Source organism: Ambystoma mexicanum, chromosome 14 (assembly GCF_040938575.1).
Source record: "Ambystoma mexicanum isolate Mex_15411 chromosome 14, UKY_AmexF1_1, whole genome shotgun sequence".
In the NCBI taxonomy this organism is placed as follows: domain Eukaryota; kingdom Metazoa; phylum Chordata; class Amphibia; order Caudata; family Ambystomatidae; genus Ambystoma; species Ambystoma mexicanum.
Window position 1 is genome coordinate 3821662 of NC_090940.1, and position 13747 is coordinate 3835408.

The window sequence follows — 13747 nt, forward strand, 5'->3', positions numbered from 1 at the left end:
TCTATGGCGCCTTTCTCCAGCAGGGCTTGAATTTCCTGCGCAAGGATCGGATCCGGACTCTACAAAGAGAGGTTCCCTGGTGGATTGTCGCGAGGCCTGTGCCGAAAGGGAAGACAGTAGCCGTGGGTTATGATCTCCAGAACCCACACATCTGAAGTAATGGCACGCCACTCTAAAAGATGCTGCGCCAGCCTTCCCCCAACCGGCGAACCATGGGACATGGCCTCATGACTGAGTGGTAGCGGCTGCGGTGTTACCAGAGGGCAAAGAGGCAACTGCCCGAGCGGCCTTGGCACCACGGGTACCCTGTCGTTCACCTCTGGTACCCCTGCGTTGGCCTCTTTGACTGGCAGCTCCTCTCGCTTTACTGAAGGACGAGTAATAGCGAAAGGAACCACCCCTCCATTGCTGTCCCCTAGGACGAAAAGGCGGAGGTTGGCGAACTGCAGCGCCCAACGACTTCGCTGCAGCTTTTGAGGTCTGCAACCTCTCAAGGCTCTCGTCAGCCTTGCTGCCAAAAAGGTGTTCACCGTAAAATGGCATGTTGAGGAGCCGGGACTGCACATCAGGAGCAAACCCCGACTTCCGCAACCACGGAAACCTGCGTATCACGGTGCTCGCCGCCATGGACCTGCTGACGCATTCAGCCATGTCCAAACCCGACTGAACAGACTCACACATGGCATCCTTACCATCCTGGACCATAGCAAGGAAACCATCCCGTTCGTCCCCTTCGGGAATATGTTCAGCCGCTAACGCAACACAGTTCCACAGAGTGTGTGTGAAACGAGACAAGGCACAAATGGAGTTGGCCGTCTGAAGCGCCATACCCCGAGAAGAAAACACTTTCTTCGCCCAGCCATCAAAACGTTTGTCGTCCCTATCAAGAGGGATGGTAGGGTACAACGCCTGCTTTGCCGGGGCCGTGGCCGCCTGCACCACCAAACTCTCCGGAGTGGGGTGCCTGGTCAAGTAGCAGGGGTCGCTACTGGCTGGATGGTATTTTCGCGACAAGGACCTGCCCACCGCCGGGAGACTCTCCGGAGCAGTCCAAGCCGCCGCCACCCTTCTCTGTAGAGCCATATGAAACGGCAGTACCGGGTCAGTTGGGGGACCAACATCAAGGATGTCCGTGAGATCATCCTGCACAAACTCCCCTGGGGGAGCAGACCATCCCAAGTACTCGGAAACCCTAGCCATAAGGCGCGGGTACGAGGAATCGGCATGAGAGCCAGGCTAAGGCCTACAAAACTCCACCTCCGGAGAGGTGTCCAGTCCACTGGCATCATGCAGTGACTGCCTCAAATCGTCAAACTGACTATGGCCCGAGACAATTTTGTCTGGAACTTGACTAGGAACCAGGCCATCAGAATCCTCATCCACCTCCGAAATATATTCCAGGTGGCGAAAAGAAGGCACCCGAGAGTGCTTGCTCTTAACCAGAGCCTTGCTAGGGGGTTCCCCCGTGCCACGGGGTACCTCCGACACCCCGGCCTCGAAAGGCGTCGAGTGAATCGGCGCCTGCGTCGAGAGAACAGGCATCGGCGCCGAGAGGATTGGCGTCGACTTCGAGTAAATTGTCATCAACGTCAGGTGCAGCGCCGCCAGCATCGACACAGTCCTCGAAGCCGGAGCTCCGAGCATGTCCTTCGACGACCCGAGCGTCGACGGCTTCTACGACTTCCTCGGAGCCTCGAGAAAGCCTGTCGATGCCCTTGACGCCTCAGACGTCGATGTCTTCCTCGAAGACATCCCAGGTGCACACGGTCTCGAATGCGTCGAGGACCGTGACCTGGAACGGGTACGTCGAGAACGAGTCCCCTTGTCCGAACGGGACCTCTCCCGTGACTCGTGCCAACCACTCTTGCGAGCGGTGTCTCTCGACCTCTCACGACCGACCCCACTCGGGGGCGCTGACGGCTTAGTACCCTGCGACTCGAGAATCGCCAGCATTTTCTTCCCGAAGGAAGCCCATTCCTCCGGCGTCGCACGGCTGGTGGGGTAAGCGACGTGCCGGGCAGAGTCCTCAGAAGAGGATCTGGAAGACGACCGCTGTCGGCGCTTCCGAGAATGCCTCGAAGAGGCCGAGGAGTGGCGAGACCGACTCCTAGAAGGAGACCCACGAGACTTCCGACGATGACGCAGAGAGTCTCCTCTCGAATCATCCGTCGAAAGCCCTGCAGACTTCGACTTCCGGGGCTTGGACACCCGACCTACCGACAACTTCTTCTTACTTTCACGTAAGGCTTTGGACGTGAGCGACTAGCAGTCGATACAGTCATCCGTGTCGTGGGCCTCCCCGAGGCACCAGAGGCAGGCTTTGTGCGAGTCAGTCACCGACATCTTGGACCCACACTCCCCGCACTTCTTGAAGCCCGGACGCGGGGTCGAAGACGAAGTAGAAGACATCTTCACACAAAGGAAATTCTCACAAAAACGAACAGGTTCGAAGAACCGAGAAGAACAGAACTCCAAAGAGTTGAGGCGTTAACCGAGATTCACGAAGCAACACGTTCGCGGAAAAAACGGAACTGAGGCTACGGGTGTCGTGCGTCCTACTTATCACATCGGATGACATCAGACGAGGTCCTCGACGACGGCGCATCGACGTCATCGACGCAGGACGCAGACGCCGAAAAAAGTTTCCGAAGCAGCACAGCTGTGGTGATTACCTGTCACAGGTATGGAATTCGTCGGAGGACCCAATCCCCTCAAAACTGAGAAACAAGCAAGAAAAAGAGCAAGGAACATCCCAAGGGATGTGACCCTAGAACAACACACCAAAGAAAAAAGCTCCTTGGATAATAACATCAAAGCTAGCTTTACCTATTCCCCTTTAACCAACAAAATCAAAAAAAGTAGTGTTAAAACTCTGGCCGATCCTGAATGTAGGTGAATCGCAACTCCAAACCCCAAGATTTGCAATCAAGAGAGGAAAAAATCTGAAAGATTCCCTTATGCACACCTACAAGGAACCTGTAATTACAATTCAGGCAACACTATGGAACCAAGAGAAACCAAGAGGTCATAGTCCCTGTGGGGCATGCAGATCCTGCACAAGCACCACCAGAACAAAGGAAATTGAGATCGGTCTAAGATACCCTTGGACAGAAAGGGTCTTAACGAACTGCAACACAAATATTTTATTTATATTATAAACTGCCCATGTGACCTCCCCTACACAGGGATGACAACACGCCCTATTAGAAGTAGGCTGGTTGAACACTGTTCATGCAACCGGACAAAGACACTAACAGCACCAATGTTGGAACATTTTGCCAGCAAAAATCATGCCCAGATAATTTTACCTGGTCCATCATCGAGAGAGTAAACACCCCCCATCGAGAGGAGGGAATCTCCACGATCTACAGTATCGCCACAAGCAGCAATGGATATTCAGATTAAAAACAGATGCCAGGGGTTTGAATGAACCAACATCCTGGCAAACTCTCACAACATTATGAAGAGCAATGGGGCAATTAGATCCAGTTTGTCATTAATACCGTAACCGATATGTGACCTAGTTGGCACTCCAATATCGGGATCCAAAAAACAAACATCTAAAAAAGAGGGCATCATCTTGTTTACCCTTACTATTAGCCATTAGAGTATGTTGCCATGGATGTTGGTAATTCAAACTGTCCCAATAAAGCGCAGGTTCATTCACTCATTCAGTCACTTTTGAGAACTCCAAATGTTCTTTGCCGTCGATTCACTGATTGAGCAATTTGTTTACATCTAAATTTATTTTCATCATTCATTTGTCAATTTGGCCGAGTAGAGAGGCAAGGCCTCTTTCCATCTCTAGTCTTGAAGCCATTCTGACTGTGCATTACAAATACTGCTGGCTCCACAGATACTGTCAGGTCCACGCGCGCAGATTGATATTGATCAATTCATCTACAGGTATTTTGTGGCCCATTTAAGTACATGCAATTACCCGCATCCATGGTACAATATTTAGGTGTCTGGTAGACTTTGAGGTGTTTAGTTTTCCAGTTATAGTCTCAGATATACATTTAGGCAGCAGTGTGGTCCTCTTTACATCCACGGCAACCACCGAGTGCCCACGAACGCGTCTGCCGATCTCTGGGCAATACTAACTACAACTCCCATACAGCTTCTAACACACATAGCCACTCCCACTATGTGTTGTACGGAGCGACTCACGCAAAGGGCGAAGCATGCGCATTTAGAATATATCACGTGATGCTAACCGCGAGCTTCACTCGATTGCCCTCTCTGCAAGTTCGTTGCTTTTCCGGCACCGTGAATCCGAAAGAAACGATTTACTCGAATTTTCAGATGCACCCCAGACTAACTACACCACAATATTCAGGTAAAACAAGGGATCTCCTTCTAGGTTTCGGATGCCCCGGCTCACTCACAAAACAGTTTCTTTAAAAATAAGATGTACGGAAACCCGCGTCCATTCATTGTACATTCTCCCATTCTGTTTTATTCAGTGTGGTGTCTGATGCTACTCTCCACCCGAATTATTTACTCATCTTGAAACCACCCACTAGCGCAGCGAAGGGGACAACAGGTATGTCCAGCTGTGTTGATAATCGGTGGATTTGATTTACAACTTTGATTTACAATATCATTAGCCATAGAGTGGACATTCCTAATATTATGTCTATGTGGTTCCTGTATACATTTGCATTAGGGCATAATACCCCTGTGTCTGCCACCCACCGGGTCTGGCACCCATGTACCCCACAAACGCACCCAATTAGTGACGTGTTGGTACATCTGTGTTCCTTGTGAACATTGCCAATTATAAGTAATTTAATTGGCCATGAAAGTTATGTCATAAAAGTAGACACCTTGATTGTCACAAACCATACCCTGGTTTATATCTAGGTACTTGGTGCAGAAGTCTGAACTTTGCTGGCATCTGCAGTGGGACTGAAGTCATACAGTCTCATACCTAGGACCTTTCTCTTGGAGAGAAGATACACAAGCTGAGGGTAAGCCAATTACCATTCTAGGTGACAAAAAGACATACTGTGCAGCCACTGTACCACTCACCACTAAGTTGTGTCTCTTTTCCCTCCCTACCCTTTCCCTTCCCGTTGTGTATTCCAACAGACTGGTCCACCCGCATTTAAAGAAGCTAAATTTAGCCACTCCCAATTTCCACAGCGTCATTTCTCGTCAGCTGTTTCAGCCCTGATGAAAATGGTCTTTTACCACTGAAACCGGGTGGCTCATCGCAATACTGTATCTACACAATTGAATGCAATATGCCAGAATACAGTTTGATCAACCTCAATGAAGACAAGGACTGATCAAGGATCATTACCGTGTACCTAATACACAGAGATATGGAGAAAAACTCTCTATATTATTAACATCAAGAAAAAGGAGGAAAAAGAAAAATATAAAAGAAGAATAAAAAGAAACTGACGCGAGGACCCTAGGTCCCAGACGTAGTAAATACACCCGCCTCCCAGTGAAGATTTCAACTAGGGATCCTTGATAAGGGACAGGCCTTCCGGTCCTGTTAGATCCCTCAGTTGCTTTCAATTTGCTGGACCACGAACGCCAGCTTCACACACTAAAAGATGTGGGTTCATGTGGTCAGGATTCTATTGACTGGGTGTATCACTTCTTGACACATCGGATGTCCAGAGTGTGCTGGGAGATGCAACGTCCTCTCAAGCTCTGATAACCTGTGGGACACCTTTATGTGTCCCATACTTTTCAATCTTTACAAGGCATAGGTGTCTACTAACTATGCTGACGACACCCAATTGGTTATTGGTTATTAAACTATTGGGTGACTACTCTTTGGACTTGAACCATCTATGGTACATCTATGCCTCAAATGCGTCTTGCATAAGTGATCTTTGGTTTACCCCAAACTATAGCTAAATTGGAACCCAAATTTCAATCTTTTCGCCTTGACGATTGTGATATCTCGGTTGTAGAAATGGTCAAAACGCTTGGCATGTCCTGGATTCATCTCTTTCTGTGGACCTTCACATAAACCAACTGTCTAAAAACTGCTCCTACTATCTCCAACTGCTGAGGAAGACCTGGCCCTTGCTATCTGAGAAAAACTGTGACTTGATTACTGTAACTCACTTCTGATTGGAGCTAATAAGAAATGCCGGTCTAAACTTCAAATTTCCAGAACGACGCAGTTAGAATTGTCGAAAGCAAATCGAAGCAGGACCACTTTCTAAGAGTAGGCAAGAACTCCATTGCCTTCCCATCACTGCTCGTATATCCTTTAAAGCGGCGATATTGGTACACAGCTGTTTTTATAGCACCTCCTAAGCTTACCGAAAATCCCCGATTCTTCCCTATGTCCCGATTAGATCTCTGCGCTTGTTACGCTCACCTGACTCCCACGGAAGCGCTGGCCTGGTTCGCGCTGCTGTGACCTCTTCTAAGGTGATGCGCAGGGTTCGGAAGACGGACTGGACCGGGACCCCAAATCTGGCTTGTCTGGCTCGCAGAAGTATCCTTCTGTGGGTGAAAATAGGGGATTAACTGTCTGCGGGGTAATGCAATCGGCCTCCCACTTTCCCCTCTCACCCTTCTGTGATTTCTCGCAGCGTCTCACCTTAGGGTCTGGAAGGACGAGCTCTCCATCCTGCTTCTGATGCAGGGGCGCGTTGGTATCCAGTTACTTCACTGGATTTTCGGATTGGTGAGAACCAAACTTGCTTGGCTTCCAGGTAAGTTTTTTGATAAGAGGTTCCCCTTACGTCCATGCATTAATGTACTAAAGCCAGTGTCTTTTTCCCCATAGGGGCCGGGGTACGGAATGCCGGGGAACAGACACCAACCCGAGATGAGAGGTGAAATCCTTGTAGAAATCAAGTAAGTCTTTAATGAGCGTTTTTTGGTAATGTCTTTTCATTCGCTCATTAACGCTGATGTCTTTTTTTCCCCTTAGGGGCCGGGGTCCGGAAATGCCAGGATGCGGCGCGGACCCGAAATGAAGAGGGAATGAATCAACAGGTAAGTCTTAACATGGAGAATTAGCTTTCCTTATTCCCTTCTCTCTCTCACCTTCTGTTCTGGTCTTTTTCTTCCTAGGCGCTGGGGCGTGACTGCGAATCCGGATGATCGCTGCTGAACATGGAGGCGCCCTGCAAAGGTGAGTGGAATGCGGCGCTGCAGCGATCGACGCGATGAGCTTTTAAATAAAAGTCTTCCTTTTCAGGATTGTCGGCGAGATGTCTCCGGGATGCGGATTTAGCAGGTAAGGACTTTTGCTTCTTCTGTTCTTTTCTTCTCTCCCTTTGCAGGTGATCCAGGATGCTGGCAGGTGGCAGAAGTCAGGATGCAGGAGCAGACACGGTGAGCGTCCAGCTGCTAGATGCAGAACAACGCGAAGCACGTGTGGCTGTTCGGTGGGGTTTAAATAGCCTTGGAAGAAGTTCCAGGTATGTATCCTTCCCCGACCACGCCCGGATGGTAAATTAGTCCCACAGGTAAAGTAGTTCCTTTCAGGCCTCAAGGAGGCCAGGATCCTGCAGCATGGTCTGCATCAGGTAAGTGCACCCAAGCACTCCAATAATGAGCCTGGCGCCTATGGCGCCAGGACTGATGTCTTTTATGAGCCTGGCGCCATAGGCACCAGGACACTGTCCAAAGGGCCCCTATATGGGGTTGCTGGGTCCTTCCTTGGGGACTGGATGTCCGGTTTCGGGGACGCAGGGCTTGAACCGGCTCCCCGGGAGCGGGCATCATGACAGCGCTTCTCCGAGATGGGGTTAGTAAGATCTTTATGTTTCAATCCGACCAATGGCCTAGGTAAATCCTTTCCAGATGTAGCAGCTAAAATAAGAAACTCCCTTCCTTCTAATCTGAGACTTGAGGAAAACCATCTCAGCTGTCGTCATAAACTGAAAACTTTCCTCTTTGAATAAATCACTTCCTTCTCTTAAATCCTGCTGGAGCTCGTGGTGCCTCGTCTGCTTTGTGTCTGTCTCACTTGTGTCTATGTTGGTTCACCCTGATGCCTGTGGGCTCTGGCGCCTTATAAATACATAAATAATAAAGCACACACCCAAGCATCCTGCTACTCAGAGTTGTGGTTCTTCCAGCCGGCACACATCAGCACAGCAAGTGTCTCACCTGCCTCTCCATCTACCCAGCTGAAGAACCCTTCCTCTTTTTTGTAGAACTACAAGCCACAAAACTGCCATAAATGCCACTGATGTGCTGTACAAAACCATTGCTTGCTTCTGTGTCAGGTAAAATGCCACAAAGAAGTGCGAGTGAGCTATGTTGAATAGCTAAATATAGCGCCTAGAACTATAGCATTATAGGGCGGTTATTCTTTTGTGATAACTCGAGAACGTTTACAAACCTCTTCAACAAACAACTTATCATCTACACATCATTCATGTTTTTCATCCCCCCCCTTCCAGAATAAGAACAGGTACATTTTGAAAGTATATTTTTAAGAGTTTATTCAAAAGGTAACCTGTATTGAAATAAGTGAGGAATTACAGTCACATCCCAAATCTGAAAAGCACCAAAGAAGCTCTGAATGAACCCTCACCTTCCGCGTTCAAAAGGACACTTGAGAAAGAAACGGATCCGTTCTCCCAACCCTAATTTATCAGGCCTCTAGAGTGCTCCCTCGACCCTCTGAAACTCACTCTTACCTGAGAAAGGGGGGCGAGCGTCCGGTTTCTGATCCCAACAGCTCCTCATCAGGGCCTTGGCTTCCGGCACCATCTTGATACTATCCAGCGGCTCCAGCTTCTTCTGATCGGGGCGCTGTCCTTGGGGGACCTGGAACTTGATGTTATCTGCGTCAGCATCTGAGGGATGGACAATGGGTCTCATGAAATCAAAAGCCTCTCAGAGAATGTTTGTGAAAGTGGACACAATGTGTATCTCAAACATGTATTCACAAAAAAAGTTAAACAACCAATTCGCAAATCAAAAGCAAACAAATCACAAAGAAATGCAGAACCTTGTGAAAAATATATTTTTTCATTCAATATAAGAAAAAAAGGTGAAAGAAGGGGAAAAGAAAAAAAAACACAAAAAACCCCAACCCCCCTTCCCGCCATCATGTAATCCCTTCAAGCCTATAAGGCAGTCCATAGGAAGATGACAAATAAGACATGATGTGAAACATTACACAGGTGTGATCAGTATCAAGGAAAGAACAGAGAGGGTGCAGCTCACTGCAACCAAAGAAATCAGACAGGTCTCAAGAATGCCTTAAACGTGTCAAGATCTTCTTTGCATTTGTATATGATTTGTTCAAAAGAGGAGAGGGTCAGCATGTCCTGGATCCAGTCCATTCCTCAGAATTCTGCAACCATTCCCAGAGGCTGGATGGTGAATCTGGCTGCGAGCAGGATGTGGAGGAAAGCGGGAGGTTCCTTCTTCTGTGGGTTGTCTCATTTTACTGCCCTTGGTTTTAAAGCTTCCACAACAATGGTGAAACTGAAGCATAAGAGTTGCCGATTGGAAGCTTACCTTGCTATGGTTCAAAGGGAAGGGAATCTACACAAAATCAATCAGGAAATATCCTAAAAGGGGAATGTGGGCCAGGAGGTGGGGTGGGAGGGTGAGTGTGAAAGAGAAAATGTGTGCATGTGGAATGTGCGCACCTGGGAAGGCTGGATCCATGAGAAAGGTGGCGGCCATGGGGGCAAAGCAGAGCTTGTGCAGTGCCTTCATCTTCCCTACTCCAGTCTTGGCACACAGAGAGTTTGCAACCTTAGTAATTCCCCTTGCATCTGAGCCTGCTGGCTGTTACACTCTCGCAGCATGTGTGTGCGTGTGCGTGCGTGCATGCATGCGTGTGCATGTGTGCGCGTGCAGCCTTTGTCAGGAAGTCACTTTAACTTAGAGCCAGGCATCAGGGCTAGCTTGAGCCAGAGTAGGCTCTGTTTTGCAATCAAATAGTGGGCCAACACAATACGTTGGGGGCCACGGCTGGAGACTTCCTATGCTCGTAAATCGATGACAGAGATAGTCTAATGGTCTTGTCTTGATGTACATAAGCATGCATTATGGAGCACAATTGCCGGGTTTTGTTAACCAGTCGCAACATCCACATTCTGGCCGTCATTAGGCTCCACACTAAAAGGATCACATGCCCGAAACCAATCAATGAAAGAACGTCACTGCCTTCAATCATTGGAGGGCAACAGTCCATAGAGAGGAGAGGAGAGAGAGAGCGGGGAGAAAGAGGAAGGGGGAGAGACAGAGGAGAAAGGAGAGAGGAGAGAGATAGAAAAAGAGAAGGAAGAGAGAGAAAGAGGGAGAAAGAGAGAGAAAGAAGCGAGGGAGAGAGAGAGAGAGAGAGAGTGTCACGTTAACAGAGGAGATCCCGGGCAGAGGTGCAGGAGTGGGCATGGGCGGGAAGTGACGTGAGGGAAAAGGGAAAGGCAGTTTACCGTTGCAGTTGGTAGAATCCAATTGTTGAAGATCCACAGCATGGGGTGCACGCAAACCTTCCCCGGGGTGCGGCTGTCCCGAACTAGGGAAGGACCTAACATTGACGACAAAGGTGGGGTATCGGTGCTCCGCATGTGGAGATGAAGGACACTTCAAATCGGTGTGTCGTCTAGCACGCGAGAGGGGACGTGAAAGAGGGAAAGAGAGCACCAGTCGCTTCAGACTAAGGCCCCTACCACAACAACACAAGCGCCTCAGGCGGCCACCCTCTCCCACAGCAGGCCCAAAGAGACAGAAACAAGAGAGCCCGAATTGGGAGAAGACAGATCCAAGAGGGACAGGAGGGAGAGACGGAGATACCTGACCAGAAAGGCGGTCGAGATGCCACGTAAGATACCTGGTTGAACAATCTCCTTCCGACACAGAAGAACAAGTTACTTTCTTACCTGGTAACGTTCTTTCGATGGGATGGGCCGACGACCTATTCCATATCTATGACATGTAATCACCACAGCTGTGCTGCTTCGGAAACTTTTTCCCGGCGTCTGCGTCCTGCGTCGATGACGTTGATGCGCCGTCGTCGAGGACCTCCTCCGACGTCCGACGTCATCCGATGTGATAAGTAGGACGCAAGACACCCGTAGCCTCAGTTGTAGTTTTTTCCCCCAGAAGGTGTGACATTAGTCAACTGCCAGTCAGACACAAAGCCTTGCGGAACGTAAGCTGCAATCGCAAAAGAAATTCTGCAGCGGGGAAGGCAGGGCGGGAGCGATATGGAATACGTTGTCAGACCATCCCATCGAAAGAACGTTACCAGGTAAGAAAGTAACTTGTTCTTCGAGGGGATTGGGTCCTCCGACGTATTCCATATCTATGATAGACTCCCAAAGCAGTACCAGAGCAAGGAGGAGGGAAAGAATTTAGAATCAAAATTTAGAATAGCCAATCAAATAGCAGAGCAAAGGACCGCCTTGCCAAAGGCCAGATCCTGTCCTCGGATGGAATCGAGGGAGTAGTGACGTACAAATGTATGTACTGAAGCCCAGGTGGCTGCATCACAGATGTTGCGAATAGGAACACCCCTCTGCAGGGCAGTAGATGCAGCCACACCCCTGGTAGAATGGGCCTGCAAGCCAGCCGGTGGGTCCTTACCCGCCAAGCGGTAACAATCCGAGATGGCTAAAATAATCCAGCGAGACAAAGTCTGTTTCGTCACAGCTTGCCCCAAACGCTTTCCAGCGTAACCAATAAAGAGTTGATCGTCCACTCTGACCCGGGACATGCGTGAAACATAAAAGCTTAAAGCTCTCCTAGGATCAAGCCTATGGAGCCTCTCCTCTTCCTTACCAGGATGCGGAGGAGGATAGAATGCCGGAAGAACAACCTTCTGGGCCAAATGAAATTCTGTCACTACCTTCGGAAGAAAAGAAGGACGAACTCTAAGGACAACCCTGTCCTTGTGAAATACAGTGAAGGGTGGCTTAACTGAAAGTGCCTGTAACTCACTCACTCTGCGAGCGGAAGTAACCGCAACTAAAAACACAGTTTTCAGAGTTAACAGCCTCAAAGGGCAAGAATGTAAAGGCTCAAACGGAGCACCCATAAGAAACTTAAGAACAAGGTTTAAATCCCAACCGGGCACCAGGAAAGGTGACGGAGGGAACACATTAGTGAGCCCTTTCAGAAACTGTGAAATTAAAGGGATTTTAAAGTAGGAACACTCTTCAGACGAGCGCTTAAAGATGGACAGTGCCGCCAGGTAACCTTTAATGGTACCCACTTGCAAGCCCCTGTGGGCCAAAGAAAGTAAAAAGGACAGACCCATGGGGATGTCACATGCAAAAGGATCCACATTCTGAACTCTGCACCAGTCGCAGAACTTACGCCAACGGTACAGAGTCTTTGTTGCTGGCCTTCGGGCCGAAAGCAACACCTCAATCACGGCTTCAGGGAGGTCGCAATCCTTATACCTCAACCTTTCAGAAGCCAAGCGTGAAGGTTGAGGGATCTGACCTCTGGATGGAGAACCTGACCCTCCTCCCGTGAGAGCAGATCGTCTCGGTAGGGAAGACGACGTGGAGGGCAGATGGACAAGTCGAGAAGGTCCGGGCACCACGTCCTCCGAGCCCACGCCGGAGCAATGAGGATCATCCGGGAACCGAACTTCCGTAACCTCCGCAGCACTTACGGGATGACGGGGACTGGAGGAAACGCGTACCGCAACGGGAATGACCACTCCACCGCAAACGCGTCTCCTAAGGCTCCTTTTGGAGGAAATTCCCGCAAGCAAAACCTTTCGCACTTCCGGTTGACACTGGAGGCGAAGAGATCCACTTGAGGGGTCCCCCAAAGGGCGAAGATCTCCAGGAGAATCTCTTGAGCCAACTCCCACTCGTGAGAGATCGCGCTCTGCCTGCTCAGAGTGTCCGCCGTCACGTTTTCGTCTCCGGCCAGATGAACTGCCGAGATCGAAACTTCCTGCTGGATGGCCCAGAACTCGAGCTGCATCGCCTCCCTGCACAGAGGAAGTGACCCTACCCCCCCCTTTTTGTTGAGGTATTGCATGGCCACTGTGTTGTCCGTCAGGATCAGGACACTCTTTCCTCGCATAGTCGGCAGAAAAGCCTTCAGGGCTAGCCCGACGGCCCTCAGCTCCAACAGATTGATATGGAGTCTGGACTCCGACGGAGACCAACGACCGCTGACTGTCAGCCCGTTGGCATGAGCTCCCCATCCCGTGAGGGATGCATCCGTCACGATCGTCACCTCCGGCCAGGGAAGCCAAAATGGAGCCCCCTTCATCAAGTTGCCTTCGACGGCCCACCACAGAAGGTCCCGGGCGACCGAGGGCGGCACCTGAACCGGGTCCGACATCCTGCCGGAGGACTGCGACCATAGCGTCTTGAGTGCCCACTGAAAAGATCTCTTCCGCAGGCGAGCCTCTGGCACCAGAATAATGCAGGATGCCATGAGGCCGAGCAACCTCAAGAACTCGAACGCTGGGAGCGTCTGGGCATGCTGAAACTTGTGCACCATCTGCTGAATGTGAAGAGCCCTCACCTGGGGAGAAAAACACTGCCCCAGGGAAGTGTCGAGCACTGCTCCTATGCACTGGAGCCGCTGTGTTGGCGTCAAATGGGACTTCTTTAAATTGAGGGAGAAGCCCAGCCTGTGAAGGGAGTGGCAGGTGACGGACAGATGATCCAGGACTTGCTCGGGAGAGCTCCCCCTGATCAACCAATTGTCCAGGTAGGGGTAGACGTGAATCCCCCCCTTGCCTGAGATGCGCTGCAACCACCACCATGAGCTTGGTGAAAACCCTCGGGGCGGAGGTCAATCCGAACGGCAGGACCCG

General features: G+C 50.1%; 1 protein-coding gene across 14 annotated transcripts in view; it reads right to left on the reverse strand.

Annotated features, from left to right (window-relative positions):
* Positions 1-13747, reverse strand: part of LOC138527333 (receptor-interacting serine/threonine-protein kinase 4-like) — a 437375-nt gene that overhangs the window by 229745 nt on the left and 193883 nt on the right. For all 14 annotated transcript variants that reach the window (XR_011283901.1, XR_011283902.1, XR_011283899.1 and 11 more), the window contains exon 6: positions 8637-8795. Coding sequence is in view for 9 of the 14 variants with exons in the window: in XM_069638392.1 (XP_069494493.1) it covers positions 8637-8795 (159 nt within the window). In the remaining 5 variants the exon portion in view is untranslated. The remainder of the gene's footprint in view (positions 1-8636; positions 8796-13747) is intronic.